This window comes from Medicago truncatula, chromosome 4, assembly GCF_003473485.1.
Source record: "Medicago truncatula cultivar Jemalong A17 chromosome 4, MtrunA17r5.0-ANR, whole genome shotgun sequence".
Lineage (NCBI taxonomy): Eukaryota > Viridiplantae > Streptophyta > Magnoliopsida > Fabales > Fabaceae > Medicago > Medicago truncatula.
This window is the reverse complement of record NC_053045.1, coordinates 36,898,744-36,923,517: the sequence shown is the minus strand read 5'-3', so window position 1 is coordinate 36,923,517 and position 24,774 is coordinate 36,898,744. Positions and strand designations below refer to the sequence as shown.

General features: G+C 33.0%; 2 protein-coding genes across 8 annotated transcripts; one reads left to right on the top strand and one right to left on the bottom strand.

Moving 5' to 3' along the window:
• The first annotated feature begins 1,946 nt into the window (after positions 1-1,946).
• LOC25492860 (L-ascorbate oxidase homolog) lies at positions 1,947-6,063 on the top strand. Its single transcript, XM_013601126.3, has 8 exons — positions 1,947-2,382; positions 2,476-2,585; positions 3,576-3,846; positions 4,055-4,154; positions 4,253-4,598; positions 4,777-5,142; positions 5,341-5,419; positions 5,522-6,063. The coding sequence occupies exons 1-8, from the start codon at positions 2,236-2,238 to the stop codon at positions 5,732-5,734; spliced, it is 1,632 nt and encodes a 543-aa protein (XP_013456580.1). The 5' UTR covers positions 1,947-2,235; the 3' UTR covers positions 5,735-6,063.
• A 951-nt stretch (positions 6,064-7,014) lies between these two features.
• On the bottom strand, positions 7,015-15,544 carry LOC25492859 (mitochondrial import inner membrane translocase subunit TIM44-2). Of its 7 annotated transcripts, XR_005645726.1 has the most exons (15): positions 15,390-15,544; positions 15,217-15,311; positions 12,816-12,899; positions 12,608-12,683; positions 11,942-11,986; positions 11,473-11,871; positions 11,350-11,385; positions 11,065-11,129; positions 9,914-9,982; positions 9,755-9,827; positions 8,526-8,630; positions 8,294-8,365; positions 8,125-8,187; positions 7,449-7,794; positions 7,225-7,363 (listed from the first exon to the last, which is right to left on the bottom strand). XR_005645726.1 is itself a non-coding variant. In XM_013601120.3 (14 exons), exons 1-14 carry the CDS (start codon positions 15,453-15,455, stop codon positions 7,232-7,234), a joined length of 1,380 nt encoding a protein of 459 aa, XP_013456574.1. In that variant the 5' UTR covers positions 15,456-15,544; the 3' UTR covers positions 7,015-7,231. The 7 variants fall into 7 exon arrangements, 4 of the variants coding, with proteins under 4 accessions (XP_013456574.1, XP_039689047.1, XP_039689048.1 ...); XM_013601120.3 differs by lacking the exon at positions 7,449-7,794 and having other exon boundaries at positions 7,015-7,363; XM_039833113.1 differs by lacking the exon at positions 7,449-7,794 and having other exon boundaries at positions 7,015-7,363; positions 11,945-11,986.
• Positions 15,545-24,774: the final 9,230 nt, after the last annotated feature.

Sequence of the window (24,774 nt, the reverse complement as noted above, 5' to 3'; positions counted from 1 at the left end):
TTCTAAAAAGAAATGATAGTATACACAAATGTCAAATTCACCAGGTTGGCTAAACAGTCAACAATGACCAAATGTTCCATGAAAATAAACCCGCGTCCAATAATTGTTGTTACTTTTGTCAAAAAAATAAAATAATTGTTATTACTCTGCTCAACACGAGTGATATGACTCATATAGAAAAGAAAAAAAATCATGTTAACTTATGCTTAGACATAAGTGAAAGTGTTAAAAATATAATTAAAAAATAAATTTTATATTGAAAAAATATGTAAGATGTTAAAAGCACATTTTCTAAGATTTTTTTATTTATATTTAATTTCTTAACATATGATATAAGAACACAAAGTTAACATTTTTCATGAAAAATATGAAAAACGAGAAATTATAATAAGTTTTACAAAAATACCCTTCAGTGATAACGCATGAAAGATAGATTTAAAAGATCAGAAGAAATTGGAGTGATAAGTAGTATATGGTATAATAGAAAAATAACTATTGATATTGTAAATTGACTTAAAATTTTAAACCATTTTTTGGTAAATTGATTTATAATATGAGACGGGGGAGTATCATTTACAATTTCTTCTTGTAACTATCTTTTGATGAAGTTGGGCTTTGCCCTCTCTTGTACCAAATTTTTTGAACAAGCCAAAATGCAATATATTATATCACCAAGAGTGTTTCATCTCGCACAAGGTGTGCAAAAGAGAAACACCCTAAAAATTGTACAACACAGTCACAAATATCTCATACTGAAGCTACTCGAAATTCCAAGAAAAACAGACATAAATTACAGCATTAGACCCATACAAGATAAAGGAGACCTCCACCAATCATGATAGCTGAACACGAAGGTAAGGAGATTCGCCTTCAACCACCGGAAAGATGTAATTTTTACCTTGTCTGTTAATATAGTTAGAGCCAATGCCTTGTTATTAAAAACTCTGTTATTCTTGTCCTTCCAAATGATCCAAACACACGCAAGTCATATCACCTTGAGAAACTGATAAGTAAATTGCGGTAACCCGGAAAAGTGACTAAACTGATGAAAATGTTCGACAAGCCCTTCAAGAGCCACGAAATTGATGCCTAACCAATGGAGAAGATGATACCAGACGCTAAAAAAAAACTATCTTTTGACGAAGTAGTTTAGTGGTTGAAAATTCACCGTTTAAGATGAATAAGTGAAAAATTCAAGGATCGAACCCAAAACATTGCATATTGCAATATCCCACAAATTTAGATATGCTCGTGAAGACTTCTTCTAAGTATATGTTTGCTTTAGCGGTGAGAAAGTAAAAAACATGCAAACTCTCCAACTACTAGCTTCTCAAAAACCACGATAAAAGTGCATAAGGACGCGCTATTAGCCTGCTTGCCGCTAAACCAAACACACTCTAATTGAATTAATTTCTTTTTCACATATTGAAAATCATTTTTTAAAATTAAGTCATGATTTATTTTTTCACTTGCAACGATAAGTACATTTAGTAATTTATATAAAACTAACATTGGATTGTAAATTGAAACAAACATTTATTTCAGAACAAATATTTAGTATAAATATGGAAAAATTGTTATGCTTTCAAGTTTCAACTACTACTACTCCCTCCCACGAAGCTTCCAATTACCAGCAATCCTTATTGTTTCCAACTACAACAATCACAAGAAGCAACAACCAACAGCCAAATATTACAAGTTTACAACATACAAAGAATGTCTTAAAAAGAAACAAAATCCATTATTATCATAATTGTTTCCGCGTACAATTATAAGAAGAAATTATACATATTAAGATAGCGTGTGTTGCGTCATAAATCGCGGCTCTATGCACTGTCATTGCAAACTGGATCATATTAATAATATTACACACGCTACACGCAATCACCGCTTTAATTTTCCATTTTAATTTCACACCGCTTTCCCTAACTAAATTTTATTCACTCGCTTTTCCTTATTCTCGTTTTGTAATTTTATGGACTTTATAATAAAATAATCAACTACCTCTTCTATTTGTCTTTATAGTAAAAATAATATTTATTTATTCAGTTACTTTACCTACAACTACTACAAGCCTTTCATATATATATATATATTCATAATAAATGTGTGTCACAATTCACTCTAACTACAATCCTTCTCTCTTTACATTTTCCTTGTTGTTCTATTTATTTCATTCAACATTTCTTTGTCAAACTCCAAACCATTTGTTTTGCTGTTTTTTCTCTGTTTAACATGAAGGTGATGAATGAACCAATGCAACTACTTGCTTTGTTGAGTTTCTGCTCAATCTTTTTTCTTGTTGCTTCTGAAGATCCTTATAGATTCTTTGACTGGACTATTACTTATGGTGACATTTATCCACTCGGTGTTAAACAACAGGTTTATTTTTATCACTATTTAACTTAATTATTATTCTTATTTTGTTGTAATACCGTGATCAATGCTTAATCTTATATAATTTTGCATTTGTAGGGGATTCTTATCAATGGTCAATTTCCTGGGCCGGAAATTTACTCTGTTACCAATGACAATTTGATCATCAATGTTCACAATAATTTGCCTGAACCATTTCTTCTATCATGGTAACAACTCTACAACTATGTCTCTAATGATTATATTTCAATATCTTTCAATGAAATTTATGAAGCATATAGTATATTAGTATATCATGTTGCAATCGATACGAGTGTAATGCATAAATTTTACCTTCATAAAAACTTGATATATTCAAGTTTATAATTCACATATAGATATACCTGAATACACACACGATACTCTTTTTTTTCTCTTTGGAATAATCACGCAAAATTTTGGAATGAATACATTAAATACAATATTTACTTTGACCAAAAATAAAAGTAAAGTATTTACTTTTTATTTATTTGGTTTTAATGAGCGAAGAACGAGGTTTGAACATGCAACCCAACATATGGAATTACAATATGAGTTTTAATTACCAGTCAATATATTATTTTATTTTACTTAATTTTATTTAGCTAAAAAACATTTTAAAATGGGAAAATAATAGTATTTTATTATGCATGAAGAAGCACAGTTGTGTTATTACTAGAGGGACTAAGCTTTGTCTATATGAATAGAATTAATTATGCAAAGTTTTTTATTCTACTTGATCAAAAAAATTTGTTTGTCGGAGACACTTGTCTTGGTGAATTTGTATATAGCCTTTCTTCCAAATTATTTACAACGACGTTTGGATTAAGGGACAGAACAAAGCAACCTCGTATTCCCTTTTTAGCTGTCATCTTAAACCTTTTATTCAATTCACTCACTATCACATAACCTACCATATTTTGCTAACAAAACCATGTGTTTAATAAATGCACCCCTCAACCATCACTTAGGCCCTTAATGTCATGTCACGGATCAAACCCAACCAACCCCAAGCCCAACTAATTCAAAGCCTTTTGATGCATTTTTCTCTTTTTTTTGTTAGTAAAAATCATCACGTGTGAGGCTCAATCCTTAATCATAAACTTAATTAACTTGCATGCTAAGTTAATTAAAAAAAATCATTATGAGGCTCTAACCCTTTTCATATTGAAATGAAACAGGAATGGTGTTCAACAAAGGAGAAATTCTTACCAAGATGGAGTTTATGGTACAACATGTCCCATCCCTCCTGGGAAGAACTTCACATACACACTTCAAGTCAAAGATCAAATTGGAAGCTTCTTCTATTTTCCATCTCTTGCTTTTCACAAGGCAGCTGGTGGTTTTGGATCCATCAAAATCCTTAGCAGACCAAGGATTCCTGTTCCTTTCCCTGAACCAGCTAATGATTACACATTTCTTATTGGTGATTGGTACAAGATTGATCACACGGTAATGACTCAATTTTGCTTCATGCATAATTTAATATAGTATCCGAGAAATATAAAATTACTTATTAGTCTCGAAGAAAAATAAATCTAGATAATTTAGTCCCTAGCTAAACATCGTCACGTCTCCAATTTAGTTCACCCATGGCTTAAATTGTTCCGATTTATTTTGTCTTATAATTTTTATTAACATGTGATTATATGAATTTCAGAAGCTGAGGAAAGTTCTAGATTTTGGACACAAACTTCCACTCCCTCAAGCTGTTCTTATCAATGGTCATGCAAATGGCACATCATTCACTGTCGATCAAGGTTCGATTTATTGTTGTATCCTTTTAAATGTATGTCATATATGTTTTTCTTGGTAACTGAATTTTAGGTGCTAACCAATTAACATTTATTTTCTACAGGGAAAACATACAGACTTAGAATATCAAATGTTGGACTAGAACACACACTCAACTTTAGGATTCAAGGCCACATCATGAAATTGGTTGAAGTTGAGGGAACTCACACTGTACAAACGTCTTATGACTCAATAGATGTTCATGTCGGACAATCTTATTCTGTGCTTATCACAGCTGATCAAGCACCTAAGGACTACTACATTGTTGTTTCAACTCGTTTCACTAATAGGGTCCTCACAAGCACTGCAGCACTTCACTACAGTAACTCACAACAACCTCTTTCGGGCCCCATTCCTGCTGGACCGACCACTCAGATCGATTGGTCCATCCAACAAGCTAGATCCATCAGGTAATTGAGATCAATTTTTATACACCGTTGGTCTAAATAATCCAATCTCTAAGAGACTCTTCATAAATATTAAATACTTCTAAAAAAAATACTAAAATACATTTTGCTACAAGTAAAAATTAACTTTTACGTCACATTTTGTATAAACTCTCTTAATATTAGTTGTTGCAATTCACAGGACAAATCTTACTGCAAGTGGACCAAGGCCTAATCCACAAGGATCATACCACTATGGTATGATAAACATTAGCAGAACGATTAAGCTTGAGAGTTCAGCAGCACAAGTGAATGGCAAGCAAAGATATGCAGTCAATAGTGTCTCTTTCGTACCAGCCGACACTCCTCTGAAGCTAGCTGATTACTTCAAGATTGGTGGTGTTTTCCAAGTTGGAAGCATCCCAGATACCCCTTCTGGTAGATCAATGTACACTGATACTTCAGTCATGGGTGCTGATTTCCGTGCCTTCGTTGAGATCGTGTTTCAGAACCATGAAAGTATCGTTCAAAGTTGGCACATCGATGGATACTCATTTTGGGTTGTCGGGTAAGAATTCACAACCACATTGTTTATTTCCATCAATTTTTTATCCAGGTTTAATCACTATGCGACGAAGTGTAAAAAGTGTTGCACACATCTAATCGATCATAGTGAGATATGATTGAATACATGTGTAAATTTTTTTTACAACATCATGAAACATTTAGTATTTTTCACTCTGAACTAATTAAATTTCTAATGCAGAATGGATGGTGGTGTATGGACGCCTAATAGTCGTAACCAATACAACCTAAGAGATGCTGTGTCTAGGAGCACAACACAGGTTAGTTGTTTTAATTTATTTTTTTCCTTTGATCTTTGAACATCATTATAGTAGCTAAATGTAGGACCAAGTTATTGAAATATTTTAATTTTTGTACCTCAGGTATATCCTAAGTCATGGACTGCAATTTATATGGCACTAGACAATGTGGGAATGTGGAATGTGAGGAGTGAATTTTGGGCACGACAATATCTTGGACAACAATTCTATATGCGAGTATATTCAGATGCTGGATCAATTAGGGATGAATATCCAATTCCAAAGAATGCTCTTCTTTGTGGCAAAGCAGTGGGTAGAGAAACTAGACCATTATGAGAACGTCCACACACAATGTTAACCAACAAACTAGCTATATATTAGGGACTAACTTGGTCCCATTCTTTGCAAACTCATCTGTAATTTTATTGTTTTGCTACTGCATATTCACCATCACATTGTGATAATAAGTTAGTGTTCCACCCTATTGTTTTATTTTTTTCTCAATTAAATAATTTGTAGTGATCGATGTATAAGCATGTTGCTGCTTTAAAAGAATGAAATGAAATGAAGTAGTTCAATTTGAATGTACAACAAACACGAGCATTACACAAATGGAGAAGGAACAACAGTAAAATTGAAGTTTCCAATTATTTGGATTTGAATAATTATGATGTGTTCGGTTTGACAGACACTAAATTGGGAAATTATAGAAAATGTTGATAGTCTTGTAATTTCATTTTCATTTCATCTATCTCGATTCATCCTCTTCATATCTTCTCATCCCATCTAAACTCCATTCCACCTGTTTCTTCATCGTTTCAACAATGGCAAACACGAGCACGAATGGAAGTGGTGGAAAACACTGGTTTCCACAATGGAAGTGGTGGAAAACACTGGTTTCTACAAGACGACCCAAAATATTGTGCAATGTATAATTTATGTTTGGGTAAAGTTGTCGCACCCACCTTCTTTCCTGCATGTTTCCTGAGAGATTGAGAGTCTTTATTGTGCTGTGGTCCACTTGCATATTATTTCATGTGTTTAAGGTTGTGGTCCTTTATTGTTTGATTGAGTTGTTCAATAATGTAGAACACATGTGTTGTTTGTCTTGTTTGAATCTGTATTTTTGTTGAATGTTCTTGTCCACATATCTACAAGTCAGTTGAAGTGCATGAGGTCAGGACTCGAGTTAATAATGGCGGTACTATTGTAAATTACTAGTCAAAATGTATGTCATTGAATCACTCTGCTCCCTTGCCTCTTGCCCCTTGCCCCTCTCCGATGCCTATGAATCGTACTCAATGATCTACAACTTAATCTGTGAATGCAAGCGTAATACCACCAGTGTGTGCGACACAGACGAGTCAATATTTTTAACAAGATTATGTACTTCTGAACGAATTGAAAGAAAGAAAAAGGAGAAATAGAGATGTAATTTTTTTTAAGTTTTTTGAAGTTAGATATAGATAACCCTGAGACGATTGAACACTGTTGAGCATGGCCTAGTGCTTAAGAATACCGCAATCATGAAAGACAATGAGTGCAACCATCCCTCTTTTCTTTTCTTTTTTAGTTCATTTGTTCTATTTTTCGTTTCTAGAGACATGATCTAAGTATTGACAATTAGAATCTGTAGCATCCAGTATTAGAGACATAATTTACCATGCATCAAGCTAGCTCATATCTTATACATAAATAAATTCATACCGGGATGACTTAAAAAAGGATGCATCAGCTGGATATAGAAAATCAGCTCCAAAAAATTAAATCATTATTATATATTCAGCGAATGCTCAATCATACAAATCCCTAAAAAAGGAAGAAGGTGAAAAACTAGATGAGGGTTGGTATGCCTTGCTGCTGCATCTCTCTCAGTCTCCACATTAGATGAATAGCATCCTCGCCATTATCTTCGTGCTCCATTTGTTCCAAAGCCCATAGATAGAATACAGTGTGAATTGTATCCTAGTAAAAAAAAAAAAATCATAAATTTTTTAAATCAGACATGCAAGGTTGTAATAACTTCATGAAACTACTAATACTATAATACCATAAGCCCCAAATCATGTTGCACATGATCATGTATATTGAAGAATAAAGAACCGGTCAGTGCACGGGGCTCTCAATAAGCAGGGTCTTACGAGGGTTGGAGCAGGCTCTCAACAAGCGAGATCTGAGGAGGGTAGATATACACAGTCCTACCTCTGCAAGCGGAGAGACTATTTTCTAAGATTTGGACCCGTGACCTCCAAGTCACAAAGCAACAATGTTACTGTTGTGCCAAGACTCTCCTTCATGAACTAAAAGTTTTATATATTGCCACCACAGAACAAGTGCTCTTCAAACCGATTGACACGGCCGGCATGATGAACAAAAACCGTGGACAAAAATCAAAGCTAAAGCCATAAACATGAGAGCAGATAGCAGTGAGTCGTGGTGAAGGATAATTAATGGTTCAATGTACTTGATGCATGCCTTCTATTATAGATAGGATAGATAGGAGAGACATGAGCAAACACAGAAAATTGACCCCCAACACATAACTGAATGGACCCAAATTACATCAAGATTAACGGAAAACGTGACAAATTTGCAAAGTCGCATGGCATTTAAAATATTTTGACAATTTAGAATTACAAATTCTGATTTTGATTATGCGAGATCACACACAAAAGACGACACTTTCACACTGTAAAATTGCCAATAGTGAAAAACACAGCATTTACCTTGCCTCCTTCTGTAATTTCCCCATTCCTATCACGTACACAATAGATTTGCTGTGTTTTAAACTGAAAATTTATTGAACAAAACCATCACGATAAGTTTTATTTCTACTACATAAGAATAAATTTTGCAAGCTAGCAATGAACTTCAGAAAGTAATAATTTATAATACCGCAGCAACAATGACAGGAGATGATTCCAACATCGTGGGCTCTCTTAATTCTACATCGGACACATGCAGGATCTGCATATGGAAAGTTCATTGTTAGAAATAGAACTTTCAAATTATAGTTCCAGCAAACAGTTTAATAAGTTCAATATGTTATCAAGTATTAACCTGGTTAAAAACAAAATGTAATTGAACAGAGCAATAAAAGGTTGGAAAAAAAATACTATAATCTTACCTTGTTATCATAGAAAATACCATTATTTTTGTAAGCATTATGCTCTGCTGTACAACGTTCAATCAGCTGAGGGCAGCAGTACTTCTTCAGTGTTTCAACATCTCCCTGTATATTCATAAGTAAAAGCCAATTCATAAATCATAGATGCTGATGCATCAGCCCGAATAACAAATAAATTTAATGTAAACATAAGAAGTTCTTAGTGCTTTATCCTTTGATATCCGGTTTCCCATTACTCCGGTTTTGCATTTAATAAGTGACATAGGTAACATTTTTAACAACTTCCTCATCATTAACAAACTTATCTAGAATCATCTGATGACTGCCCCTAGGCTTCTTAAATCTATGATACATAATTCTTCAAAATATCATTTTATGCTAATGGACTCCCCATCTAACCAGCATAAGGCCATTTTTTCTCTTTAAGGCTATATAACAATACTTCCTTTCTTTTTCACTCCTATCATGTTCACCAAGCACAGCATATAATCCAAAGTTTAACATAAAAAATTTATTTTATCCCTTTCAAAATGACTGCCGATTAAAAAATTGATTTTGTTAGTTAGGACCTTAAACGATATTTTGGGTCCAAGGTGTGGAAAGTTAATGCTAGCAAGGGCCAGAGTGAAAAAATATTGATGTTGCAGAGAGAGATGAGGTTGTGCCGAATGTGTTAGGAAGAAGGAAGCTTTCTGTTATATTGAGACTTTGTGGAGAGAGAAAGAGTATAATGTAAAGTATGTCATCGAACAAATAGCACAAGACCAATTTAGGATCCCGGCTCTGATATTTGGAATTCCATTCTGCTGTATCTTCTTTGCTTCAGAGAAATACAAATTTCTTTCCATTATTGAGTTATTTGTTGTTTGATTACCATTGCGGCATTGTATCAAACTGGTCCAGCCTGCCACATAAGAAGAGAGAGCAGTGTTTATGTGAAGGATTGGCACGTTATCATCTTTATTGTTAACATGACATCACAGCCTATCTAAGATCTGTTGGACCGCTTACTATCGGGCCACTCAGATCACACTCCAGATGTCCAATCCTGGGTGTGAGGTGTGTTAAGAGTCCTACATTGGATGAGATATGGCCTAAATATGTGGGGGCAATCCTCACCTTACAAGCAGATTTTGTAGGGTTGAGTTAAGCCCAACTCAAATTTCTAAGATTAAGTATCAAATATAACTCAGTTTTTCTATTCCTATTATGGGTCCTATATCACGAACCTTGATGTAAGCATTAAGCACTGGTTTTATTGCCTGCTGCACTTCATTCACAAATTCTGGTAAGGAAAAATAACTGGCCCATGTGATCAAAATGAAAGAAAACGGTGTTAGAAATTAAGATAATAAGACCAAGGAAAAACAAAAGAAATAAGAACCTACGGATCCCGCTGACGTATTTCCTTCTTTGAAAGTGCAGCATCTGTCTCTTGAGACATGGTATCAATGATGCTGTAAAAGAAGTTCCGTGAATCAGCAATTCAGCACCTATGAAGCCAAATACATATACTTGTATGACACGAGTATGATACAATATGGCCTAGATATGTTGATAAGATTTTATAAAAAATATACATAATTTACAAAAATGTATAATCTTTGTGAAGAGACATTGACGTTTTATATTAATATATATATATATATATATATATATATATATATATATATATATATATATATATATATAACAATATAGAATATCACTCACAATTTACAAAAAGATACTTGCGATCATAACAGAAAAAACAGACACATCTTTCTCCTTTCTACATCAAAATATATTCTTTTCCTCAAACATGTCACAAATGTATTTTTTTCCATGACAAATTTTAGAATGTCACAAAAAATATTTGATTCAACCCAATTTCTTCCTATTTACTTTCTAATACTAATGATATCATTCCCATCTATCGTATTCTTGTTATCAAGAAAGCACAGCTTTCATCAGGAGATAACTTGTCAACCAATTCAAAAAATCCAGCACCACCATGTGGATCACGTACATCTTCGCTAATGTACAGGGAGTAGGCACACCAATCCACACACAACATAATGAAGAATATGTCTGTACAAAAATCTATGTAGCACCGACGCTTTAGATTGAAGACGCGTCTGATTTCCAACACGTGCAGCACAGACACCAACCCAACACTGACGAATGTGGTTACATTCAATTATTTCATATTCTAAAATTATTACAGTGTCAATGTGTCGGTGCCATGTCTCGTGTTTGTATCAGTCCCAGTGTTAAGATCTCAATATCATCAATTAATATTTTCTTTAAAAAATAAGAAAATTGGAGGATACTCAAGGATACACACCCTTCTAGAATATTCAAATGAATATCGGTACTAGATACGGGTATGAAACTGATACTTAGGCAATTTTAGAGTGTCAGGGCTTAATAGATTAGCACTATAATTTGCATCAGATGTTACAGATATTTAGATTATAACTGGGCAAATATTGCAGCAACCATATTTATAATAACCAGTCACTTCGTAATTCTAAGAAGAAGAGAAACTGAGACATACTCCTGTAATTTGTGAATAAATCTGTTGTCACTTGTGTCATAAATTTCCAGCAAGTCCTCTGCCATCTGCCAATTTCATTAGACATGTAAAATACCAGGCCAATAAAAGGTGATTCGAAAGTTAGATGACAAAATAAAAATTTTCTATCCACAATCATGAATTAGCACACAACACCAATATTTTTTATGGGGCCTGAGGAAACCTGCAGAATACATAATATAGAACAAAATGCAGGTAGAAATAGAATTGTTGGAGTAGAATAAAAACTTCAGGAGTAGAACATACCTCATCAAACTTTTTCTTTACAGGATGTCTTTTCACCTAAATGTAAGGTAGAGAAGATATCTTAATTAATGGAGAAACATTATAGGCAATCCAATTATTATGAAAGAAATGTAACATAGTTACCTTATCCCGGATCTCATCACACATCTGACTCCAAAAAGATAGGTTAGAGGGAATAACAACAAGATCGGTTTTTGTACTTATTTCGCCGCTAGGAGTGGAACGAACACGCCGTCTCTTAGGTGGATCACTACTTAGTTCCTCCCTTAGTATGCCATAACCTTTCTTGGTTATGTCTACAATTTTTGCATCCTTTAATTTTTGGAAGGAAGTAGAAACATTTGGTGATGAAAAGGTTGACTTAAATTTGCCAAACATTGACTCTGAAGTATTACCAGATGCAAATTCCTGGTTTTTCTCTTCCTCGGGTGATGTCTGACTTCCTTGCTTTGCATCAGCATCCAGTTTTGTTGAAGAATCAGTTGATCCTGAAGAGTCCTGCTTTCCTATCCCAACTTTCACCTAATTAAGAGTAATATCAGTAAGCCAACAATTGTGGATCACATTTTTATGGAAAATTTGTAAATCAGACCTCCTCAGTTGCAGCTGAAATTTTCTCTCTAACATTGTGAGAAACCTGCAAAAAGGATAACTACTAATCAAATTCCAAACAATGTGTCAATTTATTCACAATAGATTACGAGATACCAAGTTGCAAACCAAAAGCTCAATAACAAGGCAATATATAAGAATCAAATACTTCAGTCACACAAACAAACAAAGAATAACATATATAAATAGCAAAGGGTATAGATGTGTTATTAGTATCTTAAAATATATACAAGCAATATCTCAACTTGATGCAAAACTAAATCCAATTCAAAAAAATTGTTGTGTGTGGACATTAATCACAACCTGAACTTAATGTAGTCAACCATTTTGTTTTGAGATTTATATACGATATACCAACTTATAGTTTTTACGTCACTTATTTTTCCTTAAAAAAATGTTACATTTTTATTGATTATGTATCTTGAGATTCATAATGAGACGCGATTCATGATTCGTAAAATAGGTCGTCAATAAAAGTTCATGTAAGAAGACTTTTCTACACATTAGTTGTGCTTTATGTATACCTCAAACTTGTTTATCCAATTTTCCAACAAGACTACAGTGCTTCAGAAAAAAAATACAAATAAAATTTAATTACAAATTTTGAATGATGATAAACTTTGATTTGATTTGATGTTTATTATACCTTCTTTGCCGCATCTTCAGCTTCTTTCCACATGCCATCAAATTGTCTGTAAAGCTGCTCAGTTGTCTGCTTTGTTCTGCATTCGCCAATCAACCATCTCAGGCACAGTTTCGAGCTAGCCTTGACATACAGTGGTATGTCTCAGCCTATTAATGAATATCTTCAAAAGTTAAATGTTACATTATGGTCACCACAAAACAAGACTTACTTTTCTTTCAGACCTTCTTTTACCCCTTTCAGTTCTTCTGCTTTTTCCTTCAGCTCCTTCACAGACTGTTGGAATTCTGGGTTCCTACAACGACCAATGACAAGAATCAAACATAGCAGACAATAAAATCTATAAGTGAGAGGAAAGAAAACCTAAGAAAAAAACAACAGAGCAAGCTTTTTCATGTCTGAGCATGAAAGGTTAGATCTATTCCTTCATTTGTTTTAGGAAGGTGATTTAAATATCTAGTCTCATAACTCAATTAAAGGGTTTTCCTGTATACATGTAACATCCCTACTCTTCTAATAAACATTGAGCAAGAAATAGCTAGAACAAATTAATTGATAACATATATATACATATAATAAGAATAAGGAACAATATCATTTCCTATCATGCATATTCAAAATCCTAGTTGTTTTAGAAGAAAGTATCTCAAGTATATATTTCTATTTCTCATTTTTTCAACTAGGTTAGCACCACAACTATCACCCATCATCTGCACCACACCAAAATTTTATTGAAAAGAGGAAAAAGAATACCACGAAGAAACACGGGGACACTGACCAAACCCAGCACAAAACTTTATTTAAATATCAAATCCTCTGCGTGAAGACCAAACCTATTACGATTGCGATAGAAATCTTAACCAATAAATCTATGAATTAAATCCCACCAATCAGTGTTGTTAAATAACAGCCAACATAAAACACTATTATTCCGCAATACACTATTTAGTACAAAGTAATGTCAAATAGCAGTTATAGCGGCACTATAACACACAGTTGCATAGCCGATTTGAATATACCGCTATATTTCACAATTGACAACATTGCCACCAATTGAAACCCTGAATAGTAGTACCACAAATGTACCACGAGAACATAACTAGTGTGAGAATAAGCTGAGATCATAAAAGAATTTCTACACTAAAACTTGAGAATTTTACTGGTTCAGTTTTAAGTTAGATATTTTGGTTCTATCTATTTAGTATTACCAAATTGTCTAGAATAACTGCTAACTAGTAAAATATAGTTGATGTTTTACAGAGCAATTTGCTGAATTGCTGCTTAGCAAATTGTCTAGAATGAACCAAGAGTTGTCCTTTTTTCTAATCGGCTAAAGTTTTATTGAATAAACCCCGCTCCGATCACAAGAAGTAACCGGAGGTAGGCTAAAAGCTACATTAGAAACTCGGCACAGCAGGTTAAAAGAGAAATAGCAGACAAACACCCTAGATACTAAAGCCAAGCTAGTAACTACACCAAAAAGGACCACAAAATCAAACTACCAAACTCTACATCAGCCAAACCTACCAATTACTTAAACTACACCACAACAGATAAAGCCCTCTCCCCTGTAACTAATCTGTTCTTCCCCATCATATCTCTGCAATCTGAACCGGACAACATCCAACCCAAACACACCAACAACCATGGCAGCAAAATAAACTCAGCCGAAGCCTACAGCACAGAACGATTGCAGCAAAACCAGAAAACAATTCATTCCAACCTGACAGAAATACCATCACCTTTTAACTGATAGAGCGCCAAGAAGGTTAAAAAAAAAAAACAGTATTTGAACAGGGAGGTTCACTGAGGTGATTAATTTGAACATAACACTATTTTCTGAAATCCGTGATTGACACCATGGTTCGTTGATGCGACTAAACCCAAGAATGTATGTGCTTCATAGAATTAACCATTCATAAATCAAAATACTCAACCTTCAAAGTTACATTCCTTAATAACATCATTATATGTTTAAACCAACCTCATACAACTTACTGACCTTACTTTTTTCTTTAAACAGTCAATGTTAGTATGTTTTTTGTCTTTTTTCAAAAACTCGGTATCTAATCTAAGGACCGACTAATCTGAGGGGTCCAATCCAACCGTCCACTTGAATGGGCCTCATTTAAAGCCAAAGCATAGCTTTGTATGAACTTAGACCACCCAAATTGGCATAAGGGGAATCGAACCTGAGACCTTGAAAGGAGCACACTTCAAGGTCCCAAAGCTAACACTACTAGGTCAACCCAAATGGGTTTTAACGTTAATATGTTAATTTGTTAGTATTTGTTGAGGTGGGAGTCGATCTCAAGACCACCCTTATCACTCCACTTCTTAACTGTCCCACCTTAGCCAATAGCCGCCAAGTCAACCTTATATCTACCGATTTACTAACCTTCCTACAGGAACCTAAGTGCAATTTCACAACATAAAAATGAAATTTAAAAATTCAAACAAATTAAAATGTTCATTCCATAAAGTTACATGGGCTAATAACATCATTTGATTCATAAACCAAGCTCGTACAATTTACTAACCTAAATGTAATAATTTCATAACAACAACTTAAAAATGAAATTTAAAAGCGATTAAAGGGATGACAGTAATACCTAAGAGTTTCATCTTTAACCTTCTTAGAGAACTCATTGAAGACACTGTATCCTCGTCGATCAACCAAATTAAAAAACAACCTCGGTCTAAAACCCTATCATACCAATGAAAATAAATAAAAACAGAGAAAATTAAATTTAACAAAAATGATGAAAGGGAAGAAGATACGAACTTGTAGAGGAAGAATAAGAGATGAATGTGAAAGTAAGAAATCGCGAATAAGTTTCCTTGTAGCCATATTTTGATTTCTTCAAGTAACCGTTTTCTGTCTCTCGATAAGTATATATGAATTTGTTGTTAGAGGTGTATATATACATTGAATTGTGGTTTTTTCTTGGAGAAGAAGAAAGAGGGTTTTAGTGGCAATATGGGTTTTTTGGCTCAATCACATCCTTTAGATCAATCGTACGCTGCATATTTTGCCACGTGTCTACCTTTTTTTAAAATTAAAAGAACAAGACAAATCGGTATGAGACACCCATTGCCTTGACCACTTATCTTGCAACTAGGGATGACAATGGGTAGGGTACTACTACGATGCCCATTCTAATACCCGCATTTGTAAAGATTACCCGTACCTTCGTGGGCAACAACTTTGGTGTCCTTCCCCATGCGCTATGGGTATCTAAATTCTCATATTCACACCTATTATCCGCACTTTAACTATGAAAAGACAATAAAAACATTACAATTGAAATAAAACTATGGTCTAAATCTTTTAAAATTATCTCATAAAATAATACAAATCGTAGTATTTAGTCAATTTAAAAACATCCAAAATATCTCTAAAAAATTGTACACCAGCTGGATGAAAGTTGTTATTGTTATTGTATTAAGCAGTTTTTTGGTTTAGGTTTTAGTTTAGGCTTAGCTAAATAAATTATTTAATTATACGCTAAAAAAAATAAAATAACTTATGATATTAAATAAATATGTATATGCAGGGTTGCGGGACTGTGCAGTATAGTACCCTTACCCGTGCCCATACCCATTTAAATTCGTGGGTATTACCCGGATCTGTCCCCAAACCCATAATAGCGGGGTTTTACCCTACCCATTGTGGATATTTTATGCGGGTATCCATTGGGCATGTGCCCAATTGCCATCCCTACTTGCAACCCGCCTTCGTCCCACCGGTTGTCACCGTCCTTGTAGAGCGGCTAGTGCGGTTGAATGGTAGCGTGTTAGGACGAGTCACCGTGAAATTAGTTGTTTTTATTGAAGTAAATTAGTTTAGACATGAGGCAAGATCTAAAGCATCATATTCATCTAAGATTCTAAAGAATGAGACTATCCCTCAAAAAAAAAAAATCTAAAGAGTGGGACTAACTCAAAGTCATGGTGTCTTTTTAACACAAAAGTCGTTAAATTAAAATTATGGGTGTTCAAATCGAACCAACCTAATAGAAAACTGCAAACCAAATCAATCAAAATCCGTATAAATTATGTTTGGTTCGGCTTTATTTAGAGCATTTTTTGGCTCAATGTACGGTTCGGTTATCAACCGAACAAAATCAAATCAAACCGCAATATAAGAAAAACAATAATTAAATATATGTCACGCACCTCAATACTAGTAGAAACTCAGCGTAAATTTTTATAAAACGACATGATTTTTCTCTTGTTAAATTTCTTTTTTGCTTTTTGTTACAAAAATGCATTTTTGTGTTTTAATTTGATGCTACTTGCACCTTTGCAAACAAAAAAAAACGTGTTACTTTTGAATTTGGTTGTGAGGTAACTATAGTCTGACCAAGAATTATCATATAAGTTATATTTATTATTGATTATGCTATTATTTGATAAGATCTTGAGTTCCTTACATAGAATGGGGTAATTTATTTGTTTTAATCCCGATATTATGGGACCATTTTCCTTACTTCTTATGTATATACATGTAAATCTTTTATGAATCACTCTAATGGTTACTCGGATTTACGTGTTCTTGTCCATTGTATTACCACATGTTTTAACGATTCTAAGCTTGCATTGTGAAGTATTATTGTTATTTCTTAAATTGCACCCGAACAGTATAAAACAAGATGTTTTAGTAAACTTTTCATTAGACACCTACAAAAAAAAGTAATGAATTGTTGAATCTTCTTGATGATGCTGGTTATTCCAAGATGAAAAATAACATGATTGAATTTCTCGAAGGCTGGTCCACTGTGAGAGACAAATTAAAAATTCTTCCAACTCATGTGCTTATTGTGAACACTTGGGTGAAGGTAGTTGGACCATCATAATATTCCTCAAGGCTTAGAAACCCTCTGGAATGACTTGAACGCCCTCTGGAAGGGCTCAGAGACCCTCCAGAAGGGTTATTGGGGTTAGGCACGTCCTCCTGAAGGATGAGGCCTTCCTTAGCCTCCAGAAGCTTCTGGAAACCGCCTAAAATACTTAAATGATTAGAAGCCAAGCAACAGTAACCCAAGCCCACAGCAAACTATAAATACTACCTTTGAGATGAGATCATTCTCAAGGCATCTTAAAAACCCTAGTATACGATTCTTAATCATAGAATCCCTTATTGAACTTTTTGCAAGTACAATTGACGTCGTCTGTGGGAAACTCGGTAAAACTAACCTAAGCCACACAAACCATAACCTCTAAATTGCATCCTTCTTAAACCTAAAAGCTTCCCGTCAACCTCGAAAAGACAGTGCCCGGCTAAGACCAAATCACCATCGTCTTCATTTTTTCCATAGAACAATCAGACGACTAACAGCAAGCTACCCTGAAGCGGTTAATTTTTTTCAATCAGAAACAGGCTCTCGCAATCAAGTTTGTTTTTTAATCGCCCAAATTATCCAGGTTATATCGACTTCAAATCCGTTAACTTTTTCCAATTATAATAGCGATACACAAGTCTAATAAAGATCTATCACAATCATCAATTCCTTGTTAATTTTTCTGTTTTTAATTTGTGGCTCGTTGACTTATCTGAATGTTGTGTGGTTAGTAATTGAATATTAGCGGCTCACACATACACGCCGTTTCTTATATATTCACATATATACTATGTTAATTTTAATTGATGCACATAGCATATGTCACGTTAGCCTCATAGATCCATCATATTTTATTTATATTATTTGTTGGATGAACTCACAAGCTTATCCATTGGAATTATAACAATTATATATATATACCATGTATGTTGGCAATTATAGATATACCATGAGTGTTAGCAATTATAATAAGCTAGTTATTACAATATTGCTTGCGGAAATCCGAGTTTTTTGGTACGCGGATATCAAATTACCACAAATTTATCATATTCATATCACACATTAGTATGGAGCCGAAACAGCGTAATATCTTTCACAAAGTCTTTGTTGTCGTTTTTGATATATGTAATTCCGTGAATCAACGAAATTATGATTTAAAACCAGCAAATCTGGTAGTGGTCGAATACGCCGAGAGGATATATTATATTTTGTTTCAGGTCAACATAACCTGTATATAAAGCAGTGGGATGGAGATGGAAGAACTTTCTTAACATATCAACTTAGTTTGGCTGCTATAGACACTAAAAGAGCATGGTATGATCGACCTCAATGGGCCATGCTAAGCGCCAACCTTCTTAAAGACTCTGAACTCGGTGGTCCGATAAAAGAAGATTATCGAGAGACCACCTAAAATTGGGTCAACCTTCTTAAAGGCTCTGAACTTGGCGGTCCGATAAAAGAAGATTATTAAGAGACCGCCTAAAACTGGGTCAACCTTCTTAAAGGCACTAAACTCGGCGGTTCGATAAAAGAAGATTATCGAGATATCGCCCAAAACTGGGTCAACCTTCTTAAAGGCTCTGAATTCGGCGGTCAGATAAGAAATCAAAAAGACTCAACAGGTGACACTTAAGACATGAACTCGCAGACACAAGGTTGCTTACTTTATGTGTTACCTATAATTCATTTAATTTTAATTATTTCTGGTTGGTTCCATGTAGATGTTCTCCACTAAAATTAAATCATATTCAAGACCCGTTAAACATAAAATGTGGATGTATCAACGCCAATAATTCACTTGTTTAGAATAGCCAACAAAGGCCTTTGAACTCTAAACGCCTTGTTCACAACAAATCGTTTGTATCAATGCCAAGTTAAAGGAACGTCAGTACGGAAACACGTTGGCACTAGAACATGCCGATTAAACAGTTTTTAAATCAGGCAGAAAAATATTGACGGCAAAAAAGGTCACGAAACATGAACCGTTAGATGGAAAGGTGTCAGAGTAGAGAAGACATCGCCCAAAAGGGCGACGTATTCAAAAGACCTTGGAAGACAAATAAGCATCACGCCTTGTTCCAAGACTTGTGCTTGGGGGGTTGTAGACCGTCATAATATTCCTCAAGGCTTAGAAACCCTCTAGAAGGACTTGAATGCCCTCCGGAAGGGCTCAGAGGCCCTCCAGAAGGGTTATTGGGGTTAGGCACGTCCTCCTGAAGGATGTCGCCTTCCTTAACCTCCAGAAGCTTCTGGAAACCGCCTAAAATACTTAAATACCCTGGATGCTTGGAAGCCAAGCAACAGTAACCCAAGCCCACAACAAGCTATAAATACTACCTTTGAGAACATTCTCAAGGCATCCAATAATCAGTCTAAAACCCTAGTATACGATTCTTAACCCCAGAATCCCTTATTGTACTTTTTGCAAGTACAGTAGTTTTGCTAAGCATTCACTTTATAGATTTTAGCATGCTACAACTTCTTTCTTCTGATCATTCTGTCATATATTTATATGCATGCAGTGTCGGTGCATGTATCAATATAAAGATGATAGTTTTAGTTCTCCCACCTTATACAATCTTTTGTCATCATATAAAAAAGTATAAAAAAAAAAAAACATTTAGATACTTTTGGAGCATGTTAACATTCCATTTACATAAAAAATTTATTATATTTGGTTTTGTATTTAATATATAGTAAACTTGAACTTTTTCAAATTTGTATCTTTGTTTAGAAATACAAGTCATATGCGTAAATGAATAAGTTCTCTTTATTTTGTAAAAAAAGTTAAATGCAAGATCACAGCCGTCTTCATGCAACACATATATACAACTCCATAATTTTTTTCTCAAAAAACACAAACTCAGCCAACAAAGGGAAAAAGTGTTGATGAAGCCACTAAGTGTAAGCAATAAACATGATGGTTTTCTTCTGTTTCTCTCAAATATATTTAACATACATTAGAGATGTATATCTATCTGATATGAAGTATGTCCTCTTCAACATTATATGATTTCCAGAACAGAGCAGACGTCTTCTGAAGCAAATAGAATTTATCAAGCATTGTGTGTAGGATATTGTCTGCGTGACCTATTTAAAGTAGAAGTTAACTCTAACATTAACATATGTTAATAGTTTCCTTATTGTCTCTACAGAAGATTTTTGATTTCATTATTTTGAATATGTAAAGTTGTTACTGACGATTTAATACTTCTATATGGAGATATTAAGCAGTTTTACATCATTAGTATTTTATTTGTTCTCCTTTATTTATCTCTTCTAAGTATTTTAAAGATTCTTTTTTCTTTTTCGCTAACTTTTTGTGATAACATATTGAGTTTATCTTAATAATTTTCCTTATTTTATCAAGAAAAAATTATTTTGGCTTGTACATTATGCAGACAACTTTTAAAGATCACATAGTGTTGTTCGAAAGTACAACGATTTTACTTAACAACATCTATGACTTGTTACAATTGAAGGTTTGTTTTTCTTCGTTAAAATTTTTGTTTTGTATTATTTCTGCATATGATTTATGCTTATAATCTTTTGGTTTCATGTAATTTCTTCAGGGTTGTAACATATGAGCTTCTGATGAGAATGCCAAAATCCATGAATTTTTCATTAGAGAAAAATATAACATTAATGTGGGAGAGTAGAAGGCAAAGTCGCTCAATATGCAATTCTTTTTTAAATTTGTCATTCATCCAAGAATTATCGGATATGTCTGATTTTATCATCATTAGTTATTCACTTGTGCAAGTGGAACACATGTTAAATCAAAACCTATAGTTATAAACTTAAAAAGGAAATAAAAATACATGTGCTATTTTTCTTGCATTTTTGTGTTTTAATTTGACGCTACTTGCACCTTTGCAAACAAAAAAAAGTGTTAATCTTGAATTTAGTTGTGAGATAATTATCGTCTGACCAATAATTGTTATATAATTTATACTTTATATTTATTATTGATTATGCTATTATTTGATAGGATCTTATTTGTTGTTGTTGTATGCTATTATTTGATAGGATCTTGGTTCTTTACATAGCTTGGGGGTAATTTATTTGTTTTGATCCTGATATTATGGGACCATTTTCCTAACTTTTTATGTATATGCATGTAAATCCTTTATGAATCACTCTGATAGTTATTCGGATTTATGTGCTCTTATCCATTGTATTGTCATAGGTTTCAACGGTTCTAAACTTGCGTTGTAAAGTATTTTGGCTATTTCTTAAATTGCACCCGGACAGTCTGAAACAAGATGTTTTAGTAAACTTTTCATCAGAATGTTACGGGAAAAAAAAATGAATTGTTGAATCTTCTTTATGACACCGGTTATTCCGAGATGAAAAATAACATGATTGAATTTCTCGAAGACTGGTCCACTGTGAGCGACTAGTTAAAAAATCTTCCAACTCATGTGCTTATTGTGAACACTTGGGTGAAGGTAGTTTTACTAAGCCATAGCCTTCTACTCTCCCACAATAATGTTAATTTTTTCTCTAATGAAGAATCCCTGTTTTGACATTATGATCAGAAATCCATATATTTTACTGAAGTCAATGATCGATACAACAAAAAGACTATAAGCTAAAATCATATGCATAAGTAATAGAAAACAAAATTTTAAAACAAGAAAAACAAACATTTAATTGTAACAAGTCATATATGTTGTTAAAAATAAGAAAAGCAAACATTTAATTGTAACAAGTCATATATGTTCTTAAGTAAAAATTTTAAAGAAGAAAAACAAACCTTTAATTATAACCAAGATAAGTTTTTCTTGATAAAATAAGAAAAATTATTAAGATAAAGTATATATGTTATCACAAAAAGTTAGCAGAAAGGAAAAAAGAATCTTTAAAATACTTAAAAGAGATAAATAAAGGAGAATAAATAAAATACTAATGACGTAAAACTGCTTATAATCAACATATAGTAGTTATTAAATTGTTAGTAATAACTTTACATTTTCAAAAAAAAAAAAAAAAAAAAGAAATCAGGAATCTAATGTAATGACAATAAGGGGACTATTAACATATGTTAGTACCTTTATGTTAGGGTTAACTTCTACTTGAAACAGGTCACTCAAACAATATCCTAAATACAACGTGTGATAAATTAGATTTACTTTAGAATGTGTCTGCTCTGTTCTGGAAATCATCTCATGTTGAAGTGGACATACTTCATATTAGATGGATATACATCTCTAATATATGCTAAATAAATTTGAGAGAAACAGAAGAAAACCATAATGTTTATTGCTTACACTAAGTGGCTTTATCAACACTCTTTACATTTGTTGGTTGAGTTTGTATTTTTTAAACAAAATATTCTGGAGTTGTATAATGTGTTGCATGAATACGGCTATGATCTTCCGTTTCATATTTTTACAAAATGAAGAAAACTTATTCATTTATGCATATGACTTGTATTCCTAAACAAAGATACAAATTGGAAAATGTTCAAGTTTACTATACATTAAATACAAAACCAAATATAATGAAATTTTTATGTAAATGAAATGTAATCTGCTCCAAAAATATCTAAATGTTTCTTTTTTAGATGATGATAAAAGATTGTATAAGGTGGGAGAACTAAAACTATAATCATTATCTTGATATATGCATTGACACTGCATGCATATATATGATAGAATGATCAGAAGAAAGAAGTTGTAACATGCTAAAATCTATAAAGTGAATGCTTAGCAAAGCCACCATCACCCAAGTGTTCATAATAAACAAATGAGTTGGAAGAATTTTTAATTGATCTCTCAAAGTGGACCAGTCTTCGAGAAATTCAATCATGTTATTTTTCTTCTTGGAATAACCGGTATCATAAAGAAGATTTAACAATTCATTGTTTTTTTTTGTTGGAATCTAATGAAAAGTTTACTAAAACATCTTGTTTTAGACTCTCTGAGTGCAACTTAATAAATAGGCAAAATACTTTACAACGCAAGCTTACAACCGTTAAACATGTGGTAATACAATGATAAGAATACATAAATCCAAGAAACTATCAAAGTGATTTGTAAAGAATTTACATGTATAAGTAAGGAAAATGGACCCATAATATCGGGATCAAAACAAATAAATTACCCAAAGCTATGTAAGGAAACCAAGATCCTATCAAATAATAGCATAATCAATAATAATTATAAAGCCAAAATAATGTACATAATGTTGTCTGCATAATGTACAAGCCAAGATAAGTTTTTCTTAATAAAATACGAAAAACTATGAAGATAAAGTGAATATGTTAACACAAAATGTTAGTAGAAAAGAAAAAAAAGAATCTTTAAAATACTTAGAAGAGAGAAATAAAGGATAACAAAAAAATACCAATGATTTAAAACTGCTTAATATCTTCATATAGAAATATTAAATCGTTCGTAACAACTTTACTTTTTCAAAAAAATGAAATATGAAATCTTCTATGATGACAATAAGGGAACTATTAACATATCTTAGTACCTTTATATTAATTAGTGTTAACTTCAACTTTAAATAGATCAAGCAGACAATATCCTACATACAACGTGTGATAAATTAGATTTGCTTAAGAAGACATCTGCTCAGTTCTGAAATCATCTCATGTTGAAGTGGACATACTTCATATTAGATGGATATACATCTCTAATATATGGTAACTATATTTGAGTTAAATAGAAGAAAACCATCATGTTAATTGCTTACACTTAGTGGCTTCATCAACACTATTTCCCTTTGTTTGCTGGAGTTGTATATATGTGTTGCATGAAGACGGCTATGCTCTTCCGTTTCATTTTTTTTACAAAATGAGGAGAACTTATTAGTTTTCGCATATGACTTGTATTCCTAAACAAAGATACAAATTTGAAAAAGTTCAAGTTTACAATACATTAAATACAAAATCAAATCTAATTAAATTTTGAAGTAAATGAAATGTTAACCTGCTCCAAAAGTATCTAAATGTTTCTTTTTGATACTTTTTTAGATGGTAACAAAAGATTGTATAAGGTGGGAGAACTAAAACTGTAACGCCCTAATTATTATTTTATTATTTTTAGTATTTTATATGATTTTAAATGATTTATGTTGATTTTGTGGTTGGTGTATTTTATTAAATGATTATTTTTATTATTTAATAGAATAAGTGAGAATTAGGATTTAATTGGAGTTTTGGGGTTAAATGAGAATTAGGTGAATTAGGTGGGAGTTAATTAAATATTGGGAAGTTATATTTATTGAGAAAATTAGAAAATAGAAGTCAGAAGCAGTTTTCACGTACAACAGAGTTTTGGGAGAAAAACCAAGAGGAGAGCCAAGAGGGGAGAA